Source organism: Neoarius graeffei, chromosome 9 (genome assembly GCF_027579695.1).
Source record: "Neoarius graeffei isolate fNeoGra1 chromosome 9, fNeoGra1.pri, whole genome shotgun sequence".
Classification (NCBI taxonomy): domain Eukaryota; kingdom Metazoa; phylum Chordata; class Actinopteri; order Siluriformes; family Ariidae; genus Neoarius; species Neoarius graeffei.
The window spans coordinates 77,962,895-77,984,513 of NC_083577.1; the positions used below are offsets into that span (position 1 = coordinate 77,962,895).

A 21,619-nucleotide genomic window follows, 5' to 3' on the forward strand; every position below is an offset into this window, starting at 1 on the left:
ACTCTGGTTCAAGCTCAGGAGATGACTGGCTTGAGCTCTGGACTTGGCGTGGACTCAGGGCTGGAAGTGTGCTTGAGCTCTGGACTTGACTCAGGCTCTGGACTGGACTCGAGCTCTGGAGATGACTTGGGTTCTGGGCAGGAAGTGAGCTCAGAATCTGGACTTGACTCAGACTCAGGACTCGAAGTGGGCTCAAGCTCTGTTAGCACAATGCTTTGGTCCTGGTGGCAGGATGACAGCACCTTCATGGCTGGGCAGCAGCGGGGCGACAACGCCTTCATGGCTGGGTGGCAGCAGGACAATGACGTCATCATAACCAGCTGAGGCAGCTCCATCATCCTTGGATGCTGGTTCTGGAGCAGGCTCAGGTTCCAGCATGGACTCAGACTCTGGTGCTGGCACTGGTTCTGGAACAGACACTGGCACTGACTCTGGAACAGACACTGGCACTGACTCTGATTCTGGTGCACTGGTACTGGTTCAGGAGCTGGTGCTGGCTCTGATGCTCGTGTTGGCTCTGGCACTGGAGCTGACTCAGACTCAGGCACTGAAACTGGCTCTGGTTCAGGAGCTGACTTTGATTCTGGCTCTGATGCTGGAAGTGGCATTGGCTCTGGCCTTGACGCTGACAGTGGCACTGGAACTGACTCTGACTCTGACACTAGTTCTGGAGTAGACACTAGTGCAGGCTCTGATGCTGGCTCTGGCATTGGAGCAGACACTGGCACAGATGCTGACACTAGCATTGGCTCAGGCTTGGGTTCATGCACTGGCTCTTGCTCAGGCTCAGGTTCTGGCTCTGGTGGTGACAGTGACTCTGGCTGGTGCTCTGGTTCAGATACTGGCTCTGATGCAGGCTGAGGAGTTGGTTCTGGTTCAGGTGCTGGTTCTGGTTCTAGCTCAGGTTCAGGTGCTGACTCTGACTGCGGAACAGGCTGTGGGACTGGCTCTGGAACAACAGCCTCTAGGAGGGAGCTCTGGAGCAATGGCCTCCTCTGCTGCTGCTGCATCAGCCATTGGAGGGATCTCTGGAGCAAAGGCCTCCTCCGCTACCACTGCATCAGCCTCAGACATGATAGTCCCCTCCCAAAAGATTTCATGGGAGTCCTCTTCTTCTACTGATTCATATACAGTATGAGCGTGAGCATGTTTAGGAAAGTCTGTGAGCTCCGAATGCATGGGTGCTCTATACTGATGAGGTACTCCACCCATCAGCAAGCTCATCCAGCTATCCAAGTGAGCATGCAGCTCACCCAAATCAGTTCTGGTGGCTTGGGTTCTTCAAGGTTCTCATAGAACAGGTTACACTGCAGCCTGAATCCCCTAGGGTGATATATTCCATAGTACAGTGCCGGGAAGCCCATTCCAGAATGCTACCGGGAATAAGAAGCTTGGGGCTGAGATAAGGGAACCCGGTAGATGCGTGGAATGGCAAACAGTATAACTTCCCACTACATCCATTGCTGTCAAAGTATTCTGTCAGGTGTGAGGTAGGAGGCGGATATAAGTGCAGAAGTATATTTATTATGATAGTGTAAACACAGGTAAACAGTCCAAATCAGCAGGCAAACTCATAAACATTAAGACATGCAAAAAGTTGGGCGAGGCACAAACAGGCTATCACAGGCAAAAAGCAAAATGTAAACTGGGAATAGGCACAGAGATCAGGAAACCAGGAAATCAGACACAGGTAATATAAGGCTCAGTAATATGTGCTGATGTCACGTAATACTTCACACTAGGCATGCGTCGAAGCAGTCCTTATATAGATGCACATATTGTTCCTCAATCATGTGCAGGTGCGCATCATTAATGCCGTGCGTGTGAGAGGTCACTCGATGCGTTCGCAGTCCGGGATGTGCCAGAGAGTTCTTCAGGTGTGTGTGCCAAAGCGCACCAGACTGACAATGTCACTGTGTTGTGGAGAATAGACCAGTGACCTATAATATTTATAAATATAGCTGGATTAAAAAGTAGTGGAGATAGAGAGTTGTGATAAATCTGTGGGCTACAGAGAGCTGGCAAGTCATTAAAATGTTGTGGGAGACCTAATTTGTATACCGGTCATGTATCTGTTGCCTGTGTGTATTGGAGCAAGCAAAGTGTGAGCGACTCTGATTCTGGGTTAGCCTGGCAAGCTAGACTAAATGTGAATATTTAGTCTGGCCTCAATCCGTAGACATTTCCGAAGGGGGTGGGAGGAACAAACTGCTGTCTTTCAAACTGTCTCTGTGCGTATAGGCCAACGCTCTGACCAATCAGCGCAACAGTGACTGTGACGTAGTCAGAGCGACAGAAAGCAGTGGGGGAGACCTTGAAATAAATAATTTTTCAAAATGCGTATTAATTAATAAACAGGTTCTAGATATGGGCGGCACGGTGGTGTAGTGGTTAGCGCTGTCGCCTCACAGCAAGAAGGTCCGGGTTCGAGCCCCGTGGCCGGTGAGGGCCTTTCTGTGCGGAGTTTGCATGTTCTCCCCGTGTCCGCGTGGGTTTCCTCCGGGTGCTCCGGTTTCCCCCACAGTCCAAAGACATGCAGGTTAGGTTAACTGGTGACTCTAAATTGACCGTAGGTGTGAATGTGAGTGTGAATGGTTGTCTGTGTCTATGTGTCAGCCCTGTGATGACCTGGCGACTTGTCCAGGGTGTACCCCGCCTTTCGCCCGTAGTCAGCTGGGATAGGGTCCAGCTTGCCTGCGACCCTGTAGAAGGATAAAGCGGCTAGAGATAATGAGATGAGATGAGGTTCTAGATATTAAGAAGTTTGGAGATAATGACCACAAGTTTGGAGTCTGTACCACATACACTCATTTTTTTTCCAAGTGTTTTTCAAGGGATTGCTTAAACTGTTTTTGAGAGTTTTTATTTAGTGGTGTTTGGTGAAATAATTTCCCTTAAATTTCAAATAACGGGAAAATAAGAAACAATCAAAAAGTAATGTTTCAAAGCTGTTTATTAATTCTTCGTACTGCAGAAACTAGCCCCATCCTTTTGGCTACGAGCGGAGCTACAGTGGTGCTTGAAAGTTTGTGAACCCTTTAGAATTTTCTATAGTTCTGCATAAGTATGACCTAAAACATCATCAGATTTTCACACAAGTCCTAAAAGTAGATAAAGAGAACCCACTTAAACAAATGAGACAAAAATATTATACTTGGTCATTTATTTATTGAGGAAAATGATCCAATATTACATATCTGTGAGTGGCAAAAGTATGTGAACCTTTGCTTTCAGTATCTGATGTGACCCCCTTGTGCAGCAATAACTGCAACTAAACATTTCCGGTAACTGTTGATCAGACCTGCACACTGGTTTGGAGGAATTTTAGCCCATTCCTCCATACAGAACAGCTTCAACCCTGGGATGTTGGTGGGTTTCCTCACATGAACTGCTCGCTTCAGGTCCTTCCACAACATTTCGATTGGATTAAGGTCAGGACTTTGACTTGGCCATTCCAAAACATTAACTTTATTCTTCTTTAACCATTCTTTGGTCGAACAATTTGTGTGCTTAGGGTCGTTGTCTTGCTGCATGACCCACCTTCTCTTGAGATTCAGTTCATGGACAGATGTCCTGACATTTTCCTTTAGAATTCGCTGCTATAATTCAGAATTCATTGTTCCATCAGTGACGGCAAGCCATCCTGGCCCAGATGCAGCAAAACAGGCCCAAACCATGATACTACCACCACCATGTTTCACAGATGGGATAAGGTTCTTATGCTGGAATGCAGTGTTTTCCTTTCTCCAAACATAACACTTCTCATTTAAACCAAAAAGTTCTATTTTGGTCTCATCCGTCCACAAAATATTTTTCCAATAGGCTTCTGGCTTGTCCACATGATCTTTAGCAAATTGCAGACAAACAGCAATGTTCTTTTTGGAGAGCAGTGGCTTTCTCCTTGCAACCTTGCCATGCACACCATTTGTTGTTCAGTGTTCTCCTGATGGTGTATTCATGAACATTAACATTAGCCAATGTGAGAGAGGCCTTCAGTTGCTTAGAAGTTACCCTGGGGTCCTTTGTGACCTCGTCGACCATTACATGCCTTGTTCTTGGAGTGATCTTTTTTGGTTGACCACTCCTGGGGAGGGCAACAATGGTCTTGAATTTCCTCCATTTATACACAATCTGTCTGACTATGGATTGGTGGAGTCCAAACTCTTTAGAGATGGTTTTGTAACCTTTTCCAGCCTGATGAGCATCAACAATGCTTTTTCTGAGGTCCTCAGAAATCTCCTTTGTTCGTGCCATGATACACTTCCACAAACATGTGTTGTAAAGATCAGACTTTGATAGATCCCTGTTCTTTAAATAAAACAGGGTGCCCACTCACACATGATTGTCATCCCATTGATTGAAAACATCTGACTCTAATTTCACCTTCAAATTAACTGCTAATCCTAGAGGTTCACATACTTTTGCCACTCACAGATATGTAATATTGGATAATTTTCCTCAATAAATAAATGACCAAGTATAATATTTGTGTCTCATTTGATTAACTGGGTTCTCTTTATCTACTTTTAGGACTTGTGTGAAAATCTGATGATGTTTTAGGTCATATTTATGCAGAAATATAGAAAATTCTAAAGGGTTCACAAACTTTCAAGCACCACTGTAGCTGGTAGATCAGACTTTTGCCATAGCTGGTCGGCAAAACAGCAAAAATGTCCTTCTTGAAAAGGAATGAGTGGAGAGCCTCTTCCTGCTCATGTTTCAACGAAAACTCCAAGTCTAATTCTTCTAAAACTGATTCCAAAGCGGAGTCAAACGCGCGCTGTTCACTAGCCCGTAGCCATCTTTCCTGCTGTGCTTTCTCCAGCGTCGCGCAGCTTTGTCGTCACTCCTGCAAAAGCCCGCCCAAAGAATCCAAACAAAAACCTTGCGTTGTGATTGGTGGGCACAATTTGATGCCCGGGGTGTTTTTGTTTATATGGTGCAAGGCTAGACCCACTCGCTAGGCAAAAATATTTTTGGCCGCTAGGCGGGTGGGTCTAGTTTACTAGGCTAATTCTGGGTGTTAAAAGTAGCTAGAGTTGGTTGTGGTGGTAAAAACTTATGTTGAAAAGCAAAGTGCTGGTATAAAGGTCATAGATTTTACAGAAGGTGAATTTAACCTGGTCCTCTCATCCAAAAGGTGAGAAAATGAGAAAAGCTGAGATGTACTCTCTTTAGTGAAGCATTCAGAGAAGAATAACAGAACAACTTTATCATACGTACACTTAAGCACAGCAAAATTCCTCTCTGCATTTAGCCCATCTGAAGCAGTGAACACACACACACTCAGAGCAGTGTAGCCATGCTACAGCACCCAGGGAGCAGTTCAATGCTCAATGCGGTTAATCTAGCCACATGTCTTTGAACTGTGGGGGAAACCAGAACACCCAGAGGAAACCCAAGCAGACACAGGGAGAACATGCAAACTCCACACAGAAAGGTCCCCATCAGCTGCTGGACTTGAACCCAGAACCTTCTTGCTATGAGGCGACAGTGCTAACCACTATACCACCGTGCTGCCCAAGATTACAGCGGTGTGAATGTCTTGTCTTGTCTCATCTTCTTCCACTTATCCGGGGCCGGGTCGTGGAGGCAGCAGTCTGAGCATGGAAGCCCAAACTTCCCTTTCCCCAGACACCTCGGCCAGCTCCTCGGGAAGAACACCGAGGCGTTCCCAGGCCAGCCAAGAGACATAGTCCCTCCAGCGTGTTGGTGTGGGTCACTGGGGGCTGGTTGTAAATGGCCTCGAGAGTCATTAGGATGATCAGTGGATTGCCCGTTAGGGTGATCAATGGAATGCTGATTCTCTCTGTCCTCCTGTGAGTCACTGAAAACAGCTGGGTTTTGGGGTGCATTCAGTTGTCTGGGAAGTGTGCCAAGGACTGCATTGTAGGTGGCTGATAAATTATGTCTTAGACCCCCACCTCTGTTCAGTGATGGCCATTCCAGGTTGACAAAAATGGCTTCTTTAACTCCTCGCTCATACCAACGATCCTCTCTGGCTAAAATGCATATGTTGCAATCCTGAAATGAGTGTCCTTTGTTGTTAAGATGAAGGTAGACAGCAGAGTCCTGGCCTGAGGAACTGGCTCTCCTGTGTTGAGCCATACACCTGTGAAGCGGTTTTTTTGTTTCCCCAATATACGAGTCCGTGCATTCCTCACTGCACTGAATTGCATACACTATGTTGTCCTGTTTGTGTCTGGCTATTCTGTCCTTAGGGTGGACCAGTTTCTGCTTCAGGGTGTTACTGGGTCTGAAATGTACCAGAATGTTGTGTTTGTAGAAGATCCTCCTGAGTTTCTCAGATAGACCAGAAATGTAGGGAATGACAATGTTCTTGCTTTTGTTCCTGTTATCCTCCTTGTCCGTTATGTTCCTTTTTCTGCTCTTGAAGAAAGACCAGTTGGGATGCCCGCAGTTCTGAAGTGCTTTCTTGATGTGATTCTGCTCCTTCTCTTTTCCCTCTACCATTGTAGGGATGTTCTGAGCCCTGTGTTGCAAGGTCCTAATGACCCCTAATTTGTGTTCCAGTGGGTGGTGAGAGTCGAAGAGTAGGTACTGGTCTGTGTGTGTGAGTTTCCAGTAGACCTCGATGCTAAGGCTTCTGTCTTGTCTAATGTGTACATCACAATCCAAGAAGGCTAGATTATTCCCACTGACATCCTCCCGAGTGAAATTGATGTTGATATCCACTGCATTGATGTGCTTAGAGAAGGCTTCCACTTCATGGGTTTTGATTTTAACCCAGGTGTCCTCCACATATCTGAACCAGTGGCTGGGAGCAACTCCTGAAAAGTGGTCAAAGCTTTATGTTCCACTTCCTCCATGTAAAGATTGGCCACAATAGGGGACACCGGTGAGCCCATGGAGCATTCATGCTTCTGTCTGTAGAAACTTTCATTAAACTGGAAATAAGTGGTAGTCAGGCAGAGGTCAAGCAGGGTGCAAATCTGGTCCGTGGTGAGGTTCGTTCTATCCAGTAAGGTGTTGTCTTGAAGAAGTCGTTTTCTAACAGATTTGACTGCTTCTGTGGTGGGAATGCAGGTGAAAAGAGAAGTGACATCATAAGAAACCATGGTTTCATCTAAGTCTAGTTTGAGGTCTGCAACTTTAGTAGCAAAATCTTGGGAGTTTTTGATGTGATGTAGCGTATTTCCAACTGCTTCACAGGCATATGGCTCAACACAGGAGAGCCAGTTCCACAGGCCAGGACTCTGCTGTCTACCTTCATCTTAACAATGAAGGACACTCATTTCAGGATTGCAACGTACGCATTTTAGCCAGAGAGGATCGTTGGTATGAGCGAGGAGTTAAAGAAGCCATTTTTGTCAACCTGGAATGGCCATCATTGAACAGAGGTGGGGGTCTAATGGCCCTTTTCCACTACCCTTTTTCAGCTCACTTCAGCTCGCTTCAGCCCGACACGGCTCGCGTTTCGACTATCTCGGAGCAGCACGACTCAGCTCGCTTCAGCCCTGCTTAGCACCCAAAACTCGCACCGTTTTGGAGTGGGGCTGAAGCGAGCCAAACCGAGCTGAGTGGGGCTAGGGGCGTGAGGAGACACTCCCCTGTGCACTGATTGGTGAGGAGGAGTGTCCTCACATGCCCACACATGCCCCGCGAGCACGCTGGGATCTGTAAACACCGTAAACCCGGAAGAAGAAGAATTACGAATTACGAGAATTTCTAAAGCCTTATGCGCCTCGCCTCATCTATACACTCTTGCCAGTATCTGTTGGCGTTGTCAGTGACAACAAGCCACAGCACCAAGACCAGCAACACTAACGACAACATATCCTCCATGTTTATTGTTTACTATCTGGGTCATGAGACTACCGCTTAAAACATCACTGATGTCACTGTTTGTGCTGCCTAACGACATCACGTGACGTCCACCCACTTTCGCTAACTCCACCCAATGTGTCCACCCACTTCCAGCCAGCACGGTTCAGCGCGGTTGTAGTCGAAATGCAACCCCAACAGCCCCACTCAGCTCAAGTCAGCCCAACTCAGCACGGCACGGCTCAGCCCAGCTCAGCCGCGTTGGTAGTGGAAAAGCGGCATAAGACATCATTTATCAGCCACCTACAATGCAGTCCTTGGCACACTTCCCAGACAACTGAATGCACACCAAAACCCAGCTGTTTTCAGTGACTACGTGTACATGCACATCCAAATCGTGCTGCTGTCGGTAATCGAGCTGAAGGTCCCAGCAGGGTGCCAGAGAAATCCAATCCTACATGCACACAATGAAATCGGGCTATTGTGTGAGGTGCTTTGTGCACCCGAGCCACAGGTGGCGCAACACACCCCATCGTGTTGGTACACTTCCGGTTGTCGTCATGAAGAAGAGCTATTCAAGAGTGTAAACAAAGTTATCAGTTCCGTGTTCTCCATTGCGCGTTTTTCTCCCGTCCATGAATTTTAATATATTCAACTCCTTAAGCTGAATGAGCATGAACTCTGTCTCCTCATTGCTCCATAAGTGCACGTTTCTGCTTGCCTGTGGCAGTGGGGGCGTGGTCAAGCGCCGGCCTGTGACAGGAGGGCGGAGCCAGGGAAGGTGAGTGGCAGAATCACTTCACCTGACAGTAATTAACCTGTGTTTGTGTGTCTTCCCAGTAACCGCGCCCTATTTAAGGAGGCAGAGGGAGAGCAGAGGGGAGAGCTCATCCCAGGACTAGAACACAGCGCGCGTGTGTGTTTTTCTCTCAAGAATAAAAGTAGGCTGTTAAACTGAAAAGTCTGACAATAAAAAGCCTATTAGTACCAGAAGCTTTGTCCTGCCGTCCTCTGTGCTCCACCCACACTTCAGAGAGCTCTACATCACCATTTTCTCTTCTTCGTTTGTTCCTCCTGACCTCTTCTGCTGCTCGCTACTACTGTTGTCATGCCGACCGAGGCTGTTGTGTTTCCCGCTTGTGGTCTCGTCACTCATCACTTCCGGAAGTAGCTCGACAACTAGCTCGATAGGGTATACATGCACAAAGTAGCTCGGCAGAAATCGCATAAACTAGGTCGTGTAGCTCGATTCCGAGAAATCAAGTTCGGTTCAATTTCAGCCGAATTAAGGTGTATACATGGCATTTTGAACTTCGATTTCAGTCGAGCAACGGCAGAAATTCGATTCTCTCTATGTGCATGTAAACGTAGTGAGTGACTCACAGGAGGACAGAGAGAATCAGCATTCCATTGATCACCTTAATGGGCAATCCATTGATCACCCTAACGACTCTCGAGGCCATTCACATCCAGCCCCCAGTGACCCACACCAACAGGATAACTCAACGACACCTTAGATGAGCTTTTCATCCATGAGAGGATAAATACCTGATACTCCCTACTAGTCAGACAGAACTGAAGAAGCATGAAAATGTCTTCAAGAATCTTCAAGCAAGTCCAATTGCTCTCTTTTACCACCCACAGCTGTAGGTTTTACTGAGCATCTTGCAGAACCAGCCACAGTTGGTCTGGACACTTTTGGTGCTTTTCCACTACCAACGCAGCTGAGTTGGGCTGAGCCGTGCGGTGCTGAGTTGGGCTGAGTCAAGCTGAGTGGGGCTGTTGGCATTGCATTTCAACTACAACCGCGCTGAACCGTGCTGGCTGGAAGTGGGTGGACACATTGGGTGGAGTTAGCGAAAGTGGGTGGACATCACGTGATGTCATTAGGCGGCTCAAACAGTGACATCAGTGACCTTTTAAGCGGTAGTCTCACGACCCGGATAGTAAACAATAAACATAGAGGACATGGAGTCGTTAGTGTTGCTGGTCTTGGTGCTGTGGCTTGTTGTCACCGACAACGCCAACAGATACTGGCAAGAGTGTATAGATGAGGCAAGGCGCCATAATTTGTCGTAATTCTTCTTCTTCCGGGTTTACGGTGTTTACAGATGGTGGTTCCCAGCGTGCTCGCGGGGCATGTGTGGGCATGTGAGGACACTCCTCCTCACCAATCAGTGCACAGGGGAGTGTCTCCTCACGCCCCTAGCCCCACTGGGCTCGGTTTGGCTCGCTTCAGCCTCACTGCAAAACCATGCGAGTTTTGGGTGCTGAGTGAGGGTGAAGTGAGCTGAGTCGTGCTGCTCTGAGGTAGTCGAAATGCGTGCCGTGTTGGGCTGAAGTGAGCTGAAGTGAGCTGAAAAAGGGTAGTGGAAAAGGGCCATTTGACTGTCACACTTGGTTCTTAATTTTGCAGCAAAACCCAGTAGCCTTCATTGTTTTCTTTTTTAATCTGAAAAATGGTTTCTTATGTAATATGCTGCCCAGATACAAACATTTTTTTCTGAGACATTTAATTTTCATCTCATCTCATTATCTCTAGCCGCTTTATCCTGTCCTACAGGGTCGCAGGCAAACTGGAGCCTATTCCACCTGACTACGGGCGAAAGGCACGGTACACCCTGGACAAGTCGCCAGGTCATCACAGGGCTGACACATAGATACAGACAACCATTCACACCTACGGTCAGTTTAGAGTCACCAGTTAACCTAACTTGCATGTCTTTGGACTGTGGGGGAAACCGGAGCACCCGGAGGAAACCCACGTGGACACAGGGAGAACATGCAAACTCCGCACAGAAAGGCCCTCGTCGGCCACGGGGCTCGAACCCGGACCTTCTTGCTGTGAGGCAACAACGCTAACCACTACACCACCGTGCTGCCCCACATTTAATTTTGTGCTGGAAAACAAACTTTTGGAACTCTAAAATGTTTTTGTACTGACTCAATAATGTAGAAGTTATAAAATAGAAATCTACTGTATAACAAAATTTGTATGAAAAAATTCAGATGCCTAAGACTTTTGCACAGTACTCTATATGATTATGTGACTCTCATTATTAGCGTTGTACTGTATGTGAATTCAATTCTCTGAGGCATCAAAGTGAGATAATTCATAGCAACTAGAAATGAATTGTGTGTGCAAAAAAGAAAATAATCCTTGGAAGAGCAGTCCTTACTATTTTAGATGGAATTCTTCAGATATATTTAGTGGCTTTTGTCCTTGTTTGAGTTTTTGCATGTGGTTTCATTTCCTGTCATAATTATAAGCATGATAATGATGTTTATGCATCTCTGACTTCCAAATTTTGTGTAAATAACTTCACAGAACTACCCAGAAGAGAGAGTAAAGTACATCAAAGTAAGGTGGAAAAGCTGCAGTTAGGAAAAATAGAACTTGACACCCTGATGGCACAAATACACAAGGTGAGGCAATCATTTTATGTTTGGAAACTGTTTTTGAATATTTAATAATATGTGATGTTGAATTCTTATTTCATATCATTTGATTTATTACACAATCCTGACACAGAAACCTTTATTTTTCTTCATTTTTGTCTTTATATCTTCAAGCACTTTAGGTTCAGATTAATGAAAATGCTTTAAATGTCTTCTTTTGTAATGAAAATGTAAGTGAGCTCATTTTAACCAAGCTAAGTGCTTTCTCCATTTGGAAAGTTACATTTTTATTGACACATGAGACATTAATGGAGTGTTCTTATCCTGACCCGCATCGTTCTCCGCAGTCTCCTGCTGACTGTGCTCACATCTCATTGTAGTGACGTTATGACTGAGAGCACAGCTCGATGCACTCGCTCCACTGCAGTGTCTCTGTGTGTGTTAATGTGTCTGTGTCTGTGTGAGTATGCCAATGGAAGACGGTATACAGGCTCTAGCTACATGTGAGGCTAAAAGTAGATATCTCTCTCTGTCGTCTTATTTCCAGCGATGCTCGTTCTCCACCTGGATTAAAGAAAACATCAAGAAAAAAGAGTGCTGCTTCTATGTAGAAGATGGCAGGTATACATCAGCAAATATGCATCCCTATTCTGCTGAGTCAAGCCAGTCCTGTGTAGTTAGAGAAATATGCATTTTAGGCGCTAGATATATTATTATATGTACTACTATTTAAATTTTTCAGTCACTAACCATGTGTCCATATTCCTTCCTTCTCCATTTAAGTTTTAACTGTTGTGATAGTAGGTCAGTGCCTGACTATGAACGTGTCTTTGTGGGTTTTTGCAATCAGAGAGGGGATCTGTATGTGTGGCTATCCAAAGAACCAACACAAAGATGAAGCCATCAAGCTGAATGACTACACAGGGCAGCAGTATGACAAACATAGGCACATCAAAGAGGTTCCTACTGATGCTTTTGGAGACATTAGCTTTACAGGAATTGGACAGAAAACAAGCAGGGTAAATGGGAATTGGATTTCTCTGTGAAAGCATGTTTGTCTATGCTCTTGATTTATCATGGAGACATTGGAATTTGTTCTTTAATCTGTTTGTTTTTGTGTGATTCCATGCTTTTGTGTGGGAACAGTACGTCCGTGTATCCTCTGATACGCCTGTTGAGAAGCTGTACCAACTGATGACCGAGCATTGGAAGCTCCAGCCCCCTAACTTGTTAATATCAGTGACAGGAGGAGCCAAAAATTTCTACATAAACAATGACCTGAAGAACAAGTTCCGTAGAGGACTAATTAAAGTGGCCGAAACCACAGGTACACAACCTTTGCAAGAACACTGCTCTAGAACTAGTACCGGTATTAGAACAAGAGATGATGGGTATTATTATTATTATTATTATTATTATTGGCAGTAGCAATAGTATTACCTCCGCCAGCTTTGTTGGAGAAGGTTATATTTTCGCCTCCATTTCTTTGTTTGTCTGTTCCCAACATAAATCCAAAATGTAGTGAACAGATTTTGATGAACTTTTGAGGAAAGGTGACCCATGGGTTAAGGAGCAATTGATTAGACTTGGATGCAAATCTGGATATTCATGTGGATCCAAGATCCAGATATGGTGCCAGATCCAGGATTTATTTATTTTTGTCTGTTCCCAATGTAACTCAAAGTATTGAATGGATTTTGATGAAAGTTGGTGTACAGCTTTAGTATTATCCAAGGTTCAAGTGATTTTGATGTTGATAATATGTGGCTTGGCAAAGGCACACACTCTACTGAGTGTCCTTCTTGATGTTGTTGTTGCTATTATTATTATTATTATTATTATTATTATTATTATTATTATGCCATAGTTTCCCAGAGGAGGACTGATGTGCCTCTGCCTTCTCTCAAAATCTCTTGCTTATGTCACCTCATGTATGTTTTTACTTACTACTGTTGCCTTTGCCTTGCTTATTAGGGGTCGAGACATACATTTCTGTTAAAGCTGCTTTGGCTGAATTGCAAAATTATGCCACATTGTTCAGCTGGTTCAGCTGATAATTGATATGAGATGTTATGACATAGCAGTGTTACAGGAATACAAATGTAGATTTGGAGCCATTATGAGCAGGAAAGAGGTGACAGTGACAAGGCAAAAACCCCTGAGAGGACATGAAAAATAAACCTTTAGAGGAATCAGACTCAACATTAAACACACCTTCTTATAATCCCAGTAGTGGGATTATAAATCATCTACAGATTCTATGACTGTATATCGTAAAGCCAAAGTGTACTCAATGTGTGGTAAGAGTTTGTGAATATGAGTCCTGGAATGAGCACAACAGTCTTTATGATTACAGCAGCAGTTATACCAAAACAATTCAATTCTGTCTGTTACAGGTGCATGGATCCTGACTGGGGGAACACACACAGGTGTGATGAAACATGTTGGGAGAGCAGTACGGGACTATAATCTAAGCAGTGTTGCTGCAGGGGGGCAGATTGTGGCTATTGGAATGGCCACGTGGGGGGTCATTCACAACCGCCAGGCTCTGGTTCACCAAGACGTAATTACCTTTTCAATTCATTTGACAAGATTTTTGTATTTAGAGCAATTTCACATGGTGATGGAAGCAGTTAGCATGGCAGTTTCAGGGTCCCCAGTTAGATTCTGAGCTGAAGTTACTGTCTGTAAGGAGATTCTGTGCATGTTCTCCTCATGTCAGGTCATGTGACAGGGTCTAAAATCATCTATTTGTTTTAGTTAGACTTTTATAGCACATTGTTTTTTTTTTATTTTATAGACCATTATTTATTTTGGTTCCTGACAGGTCAAATGACCAGAATATAATCTCTGTAAAATTAATATGATTTAATTCATGACTGGACTACTGCAACTTGCTTCTGGCAGGTCTGCCTCTGAGTGCCATGCGACATCTGCAAGTGATCCAGAATGCAGCTGCACAATTTGCTTTCAACCTCCCTAAGTCCTCCCACAGCACCCCATTGCTACGCTCCCTCGAATAGCGTCGTTTAGCTGCCCGCATCAGATTTAAAACACTCATGCTTGCCTACAAAGCTAAAAATGGACCAGCGCCAATGTGGCAGCGGGGGCATGGTCAAGTGTTAGGCCAAGTTTACATTAGACCGTATCTGTCTCGTTTTCTTCGCGGATGCACTGTCCGTTTACATTAAAACGCCTGGAAACGCCGGGAAACGGGAATCCGCCAGTGTCCACGTATTCAATCCAGATCGTGTCTGGTCCGGTGCTGTGTAAACATTGAGAATACGTGGATACGCTGTGCTGAGCTCTAGCTGGCGTCGTCATTGGACAACGTCACTGTGACATCCACCTTCCTGATTCGCTGGCGTTGGTCATGTGACGCGACTGCTGAAAAACGGCGCGGACTTCCGCCTTGTATCACCTTTCATTAAAGAGTATAAAAGTATGAAAATACTGCAAATACTGATGCAAATACTGCCCATTGTGTAGTTATGATTGTCTTTAGGCTTGCCATCCTTCCATTTGCAAGTGGTAAGTGACTTGCGCACAGCGGCTCAGTCCCGAATCACTGCTCGTGCACTACACTCGCGCGCTCTGTGAGCTGAGCAGGGCTGGAGTGCACACCCTCCAGAGGGCACTCGCTGTTCAGGGCGGAGTGATTTGGAGCGCAGCCGCTGAGGAGGAAGCGATGAGCCGCACTGACACATTTCAACTTACGTGCCGAATTAGTCATGTGATTAGCGTATCCGTGTATTGGCGTTGCTGTGTGCACGCGAATCGTGTATTGGCGTTGCTGTGTGCACGCTAATCGTTTTTAAAAACGTTAATCTGATGATCCGCTGATACGGTCTAATGTAAACCCCACCTTAGCTGTAGGCAGTGAGGAGTCAGGTAGAACTGGCAGAGAGCATGTGATAAGTTTCACCTGTGTTTGATTACTGGCAATTTACTCTTGTGTGTTTACTCTTGTGTCTTGTGTGTTTAATTTGTGAGAGTATTACAACCAACTCAAAGCACTTATCACACCCCGCTCTGCACCACGCTCCCTCTGATCCTCTAGCAATGCTCAAATGGTTCCACCATTTCTCAGGGTACAAGAAAGGCATGCATCAAGACTCTTCTCTGTACTGGCACCTAGATGGTGGAATGAACATCCCCTAGATGTCCAAACAGCTGAATCACCAGCTGTCTTCAAACAATGACTAAAGACTGACGTCTTCCTGAAGTACTTAAATTAGCACTTAAAAATGTGTTTTGTGTGCTTTTCTTGACATATAACCTCCCCAACAGAGTTTTAGACTGATGGTATTCTTAGTCCATGACCTAGTGAATCAGAATCAGGATCTATTTATTGATCAAGACTTCAAAGCGCTTCTGTAAGTTGCTCTGGAGAAGGACATCTACCAAAGGTCATAAATGTAAATTTAAATGCATCTGTAGTAAGCACTTTATCCTGGTCGGGAAGCCTATCCTGGTAACACTGGATGCATTGGATGAGATACCAATCCATTGCAGGACACTGTGCATGTACACATTTCCACACTCATCCAAACCTAGGGGGCAATTTAGAATAACCAATCCACCTGACATGCTTTTGGGGAGTAGGAGGAAACAGGAGAGCTCTATTTCACTTTGTCTATTGCATTTTTCAGGGTCGCTTTCCTGCTCATTATTATCTGGATGAACAAGGTCAGGGCCGCTTATCCTGCCTGGATGTTAATCACTCTCACTTCCTGCTGGTGGATGATGGAACATCTGGCAAATATGGGGCTGAGATTCAACTTCGTGGGCAATTGGAGAAACTGATCTCAGAACAACCGCTAGGAAACTCAGGTGAGTGTGCAGATTTGTTTTGCTGAGTGACACACACACACATACATATATATATATGGACACAAGTGTTTTACTGGGAAATACACCACTCATAATTTTCATACGAGCTACATCCAGGACATAGAGAAGCAAAACCGTGACAAATCTCTATATGTCACTCGTGAGAAAATTGATGAATTGTTTTGATAAATTTGGGTACTTTGTTTGTGAATGTGTCTATATATTAAAAGGAAAATCATACGTGAGCTTGAAGATATGAAATTTATCTTCTCATGTTGAAAGGCTTGCGTTTTACATGCAAAATACATCACAGACCTGAGTGACATTTTTTTCCAATATTTGACTCCGATGATGTCACTCCTAGTGTTTTCCAGTTGGCTTGACAGAAATTGTCAAAATGGTTAACTGGTTCAAAATTAAAATTCTTTTGATGAACTTGCATTTTTTGTGGATGTGTCCATATAATATAAAGAACATTACACGGTGGTGCAAAGATATAAAGTTTATCCTCTTGCATTGAAAAGATTTTCACTCGTTTGCTTTGCTCGCTTGTGATATATATTCACCACTCGAAGATAAACTTCATATCTTCACGCAACTGTATAATATCCTCTATATATTATTGAGGTTCTTCGTTAAATGACTTTGTAACCTTTTAGCAAAGTACAGTCTTTAAATACTGTATCTAGTAGTGTTATAGCAGTTTTGCCTAATTGACTGATAATCATTCTTACCAGAGAGTGAACTGAAGATTCCAGTTGTGTGTGTGGTACTAGATGGTGGAGTTGGAACCCTAAATGTGAGCTCAAATTCATGTTCTCTTTCTAACCCAACATATACAGTCCATTTTATTCAGAAGCCACCTATCACTTCCCACAGACAATCTACAACTCCATGCTGAATGGCACTCCATGCATTGTTCTGGAAGGTTCTGGGCGCTTGGCTGATGTCATCGCCAACGTGGCTGGCCTACCTTCGTCCAAAATCACAATAGAGCTCGTCCAGAGACTGATGAAGAAGTTTTTTGCAGAAGAGTATGAGACCTTTTCTGAGCTGAAGATCATTAAGTGGACCAAAAAGGTTGGAACAAAACAATTCTGTCCCTAGACAGGAAATTACAAAATATACTGCAGTTTCTGAGGGTTTAAAAAAGAAATAAAATTAAAGCTGAGCTATAACTTACCACAAAAATAGTGATATTTCGGTTACAGCATAAAAAGTAGTTTTTTGCCAATGTGTATACAGTATTTATTATTATAGAATTAAGATCAAACTGGACTGTATTGGTTTTACATAGGGATATGGGGAAATTTAATTATCCATGGTATTGATTACTGTTTACATAACTGTGCAGGAACCTTAATTTTAATTGTTATCGATAATTGTAATATGAATTTACTGTTAACACACTATCGTCAATTTTTTCCATACCTGTTGGACATTGATAAGTGGGACTTATTAGTAGAACAATTTCAGTAACATTTTATTAATGATCAAAGAGTCAGAAAAAAAAAGCCAAAACAGCAGCTATTTTGGAGAATCTGGTAGCACCAACAATACAAGGTATGAACACAAGAAAACTAAACAAAGCACTAATAGCTGTAAATGTTGTTGAATATGAAAACATTAGCTACAAATTAACTTCTAATATGTGACACCATGGGGCAGCATGGTGGTGCAGTGGTTAGCACTGTTGCTTCACAACAAGAAGGTTCTTGATTCGAACTTTGCAGCAGACTGGGGTCTTTCTGTGTGGAGAGTCATGTTCTCCCCTTGCCTGCATGGGTTTCCTCCAGGTGCTCTGGTTTCCTCCCACAGTAATAAGACATGAAGATTCAGGCCAAGTTTACATTAGACCGTATCTGTCTCGTTTTCTTCGCGGATGCACTGTCCGTTTACATTAAACCGCCTGGAAACGCCGGGAAACGGGAATCCGCCAGCGTCCACGTATTCAATCCAGATCGTGTCAGCTCCGGTGCTGTGTAAACATTGAGAATATGCAGATACGCTGTGCTGAGCTCTAGCTGGCGTCGTCATTGGACAACGTCACTGTGACATCCACCTTCCTGATTCGCTGGCGTTGGTCATGTGACGCGACTGCTGAAAAACGGCGCGGACTTCCGCCTTGTATCACCTTTCATTAAAGAGTGTAAAAGTATGAAAATACTGCAAATACTGATGCAAATACTGCCCATTGTGTAGTTATGATTGTCTTTAGGCTTGCCATCCTTCCACTTGCAAGTGGTAAGTGATATGCGCTGGGATCACACACACAGCGGCTCAGTCCCGAATCACAGCTTGGCACTTCACTCGCGTGCTCTGTGAGCTGCGCAGGGCCGGAGTGCGCACCCTCCAGAGGGCACTCGCTGTTCAGGGCGGAGTGATTTGGAGCGCAGGATGCCTGCGGAGCCGAGCGTATCTGTGTATTGGTGTTGCTGTGTGCACGCAAATCGTGTATTGGTGTTGCTGTGTGCACACTAATCGTTTTAAAAACGTTAATCTGATGATCCGCTGATACGGTCTAATGTAAACATGGGCTCAGTCAACTAGCTACCCTAAATTGCCAAGAGGTGTGAATAGCCCCCAAGCATAACTACGTCATCACTTGTTTACCACAATGCATTATGGGTGATAGCCGGGGTCAGTAGTTGAGCGATATAGTGGATGTTAGATTAATTTTACATTAGAGTGATGGGAGAGGAGCAATTTTGCCGTGCTCTGTCATGGAAGACAATGAAATTGGTGATTTAAAGAGGTCGATAATGTCAGGGTGCAGGCACTTAAGGATGTATGTGCAGGGAAGAGCAGGGAAATCAAATAAGAAACGAAGCCAAAATGCTAGATGAGAATCATGGTCAAAATGCAGGCGAGGGTCGGTCGATCGGCAAACAGAGCAATGCAGGCAAGAGTAGAGAATAATGAAGTGTAAACGAGAACGAGGGTCGAAGAAACTAGAGCTAGGCAGGAAGGAACCAGCTTGGTATGACGGGGTAAACACTGAACAATACTTCAGAATGGGAGTGAGTGAGAGAGGGGATTAAGTAGCATGACTGATGAGTGGAAAACGAGAGACAGGTGTAATTAATAAGCAGGTGATGGAGGGTGCTGTGGTTCTTGGGCTTTGTAGTTTTGAGAAGCCATGCTTGTACACTGCAAAAAACTGAATTTTGAAGAGAAAATTCCTTAATACTAGTGAAATTATCATGCTGCATGGACAGATAATTTTACTTGACAAGACATCTTGGAATAAGTTGGTTACAATCTATGACCAGATTTAATAATCTCAGAGTTGGTGTCTTGTATTTTTCTAATAGGAAATGCTAGATCGTTTCAACTATATTCAATATATTCTAACTTATGATATAATTTTTGCAGTGGAGAGGACACCAACTCTGGTATTATTAAAACTAGTTCGAGATTGTAACCAACTTATTCCAAGATGTCTTGTCAAATAAAATGATCTGTCCATGCAGCAAGATGATTTCACTAGTATTAAGGAATTTTCTCCTCAAATTCAGTTTTTTGCAGTGTCGTCTGTTTCAAACTGTTGCTCTCAATACCATTACTGATAGAACCAACCCTCCAAGGAGCTCCCTCCAGGAGCTACAGTCCTTCTTGGATGCCTTCTCCCCCTGGGTGCAGGCTTGTTGGGATGTTGGATGTGGAACTCCTGTGTTAGGAGAGGGTCCAGAATGTCCTTAGCTCCCACCCAGCTTTGTTCCTCTGGTCCATAGCCTTCCCAATCTACCAGGTACTCTAGTTGTCCTCTTCTGCATCTAGAGTCTAGGATCCTGTTTACCTGGTAGATGGGTTCCCCTTCTAGGCTTATGGAAGGGTAATCTTGGGTGGGAGCGTTTCCTGATAGAGGACCTTAGATAACAGGGATAACAGGTTCTAGGCAAGAAACATAAAATGTAGGCACTATATGGCTGTGAGGTGGGAGCTCAAGTCTGTATGAGACCTCATTAATGCGCCAAAGTACCGTGTAAGGTCCGATGAAATGTGCCTGTAGTTTCCTGCACATGTTGGGTTCCTTGAGGTCTCAAGTGGGGACCAATACTCAGTCACCTGGAGAAAATTCTGGGTTGCTGCTTCTGTGCTTGTCAGCATACTCCTTATACTTTGCATTGACTGACTCGATGCATTGGTGAACCTCCTCCCATGTCACTTGGCTCTGAGAAAACCAATCCTCCACTGCCTGTACCCATGCAGGTGAGTCATTCCAGGGGAACAGGGGAGGTTGGTAACCGAGTGTGCACTGAAATGGTGTTAGTTGCGTTGCTGGATGCTTCAGAGAGTTCTGTGCATACTCGGCCCACAGGATGAAATGGGCCCATGAAGTCTCCCTAGTTCCTCATGCAAAAAATCCTGAGGAAACATCCTATTTCCTGATTGGCCCGTTCTACCTGACCCAGACGTGAGACTCACTGAGACTCCTAACCGTTCCATGAAACAAGTCCATAAACGAGAGATGAACTGAGGACCACGGTCACTGACTATGTCCTCTGGGATACCAAAGTATCTGCACACATACTGAAATAACAGGTCAGCTGTCTGGAAGGCAGGGGGGATGCCAGGTAATGGGATGTGTCTCAGTGCCTTGGAAAATCTGTCCACAGTTACCATAATGGTTGTGTTGCCTTGGGACGAAAGGGGTCTGTGATGAAATCTACGGCCAGGTGGGACCAGGTTCTCTAAGGTACTGGGAGAGGGCAGAGCTTCCCAGCTGGAGGGGTTTGTGGAACTTTGGCCTAGGTGCACTCAGAGCAAGAGGAAATTAAACAATTGGCTTCTGTCAGCATGTTCTCCCACCAGTACTTGTTTCTCAATATTTGGAGAGTTCAATGTCTGCTTGGCTGTCCAGTGGCCAGAGATGCATGCGCCCATGTGATGAGTTTTCCTCTTAGGTGGTTTGGGGCCAGGTGGACAACTCTCTAGAAGTATTTGAGGTTGTGACTCCCTTATTCCTTTGTCTAGGTCCCATGTAATAGCCTGGATGAAGCAGTCAGGTGTGAGAATGGGATGAGGTTCAGGGTTGTGAGAAGATGAGCGGAAGGTCCAAGATAGGGCATCTGCCTTTGTGTTCTTGGTGCCTGGGCAATATGATATCATGAAGTGGAAGCGTGTGAAAAACAAAGCCCATCTGGCTTGGCATGGGTTAAGTCTTTTCACCTTTTTGAGATATTCAAGGTTCTTATGGTTGGTTAATTTGACAAAGGGATGCATAGCTCCCTCCAGCCAGTACCTCCATTCCTCCAGAGCGAGCTTGATAGCTAATAGTTCTCTATTCCCAATGTCATAGTTTCTCTCTGCAGAGGTGAGTTTCCTTGAGAAGAATGCCACTGGATGGAGCTTGGGTCTATCCCCAAAGCGCTGTGAGAGGATCCCTCCTACACCAGTCTCAGAGGTTGACCTTGGCAATGAATGGTCTGGCTGGGTCAGGATGTTGCAGTATTGGGGCCGTGGTGAAAGCAGTCTTGAGTTTATTGAAGGCCTCTTCGGCCGAGGGACTCCAGTGGAGGCACTTAGGTCCCTTCTTTAACAGAGAAGTCAAGGGTGCAGCGATAGTGCTAAAACCTCTAATAAAGCTATGATAGAGGTC

The 21,619-nt window shown here is 44.8% G+C and overlaps 1 protein-coding gene across 1 annotated transcript in view; it reads left to right on the forward strand.

The window, feature by feature from the left end:
• The first annotated feature begins 694 nt into the window (after positions 1 to 694).
• Positions 695 to 21,619, forward strand: part of trpm2 (transient receptor potential cation channel, subfamily M, member 2) — a 79,808-nt gene continuing 58,883 nt past the window's right edge. Inside the window, exons 1-10 of the mRNA XM_060930587.1 lie at positions 695 to 1,132; positions 1,800 to 1,877; positions 11,056 to 11,211; positions 11,732 to 11,805; positions 12,035 to 12,203; positions 12,331 to 12,511; positions 13,581 to 13,747; positions 15,837 to 16,017; positions 16,755 to 16,816; positions 16,897 to 17,097. Coding sequence (XP_060786570.1) covers positions 695 to 1,132; positions 1,800 to 1,877; positions 11,056 to 11,211; positions 11,732 to 11,805; positions 12,035 to 12,203; positions 12,331 to 12,511; positions 13,581 to 13,747; positions 15,837 to 16,017; positions 16,755 to 16,816; positions 16,897 to 17,097 — 1,707 coding nt within the window. The remainder of the gene's footprint in view (positions 1,133 to 1,799; positions 1,878 to 11,055; positions 11,212 to 11,731; positions 11,806 to 12,034; positions 12,204 to 12,330; positions 12,512 to 13,580; positions 13,748 to 15,836; positions 16,018 to 16,754; positions 16,817 to 16,896; positions 17,098 to 21,619) is intronic.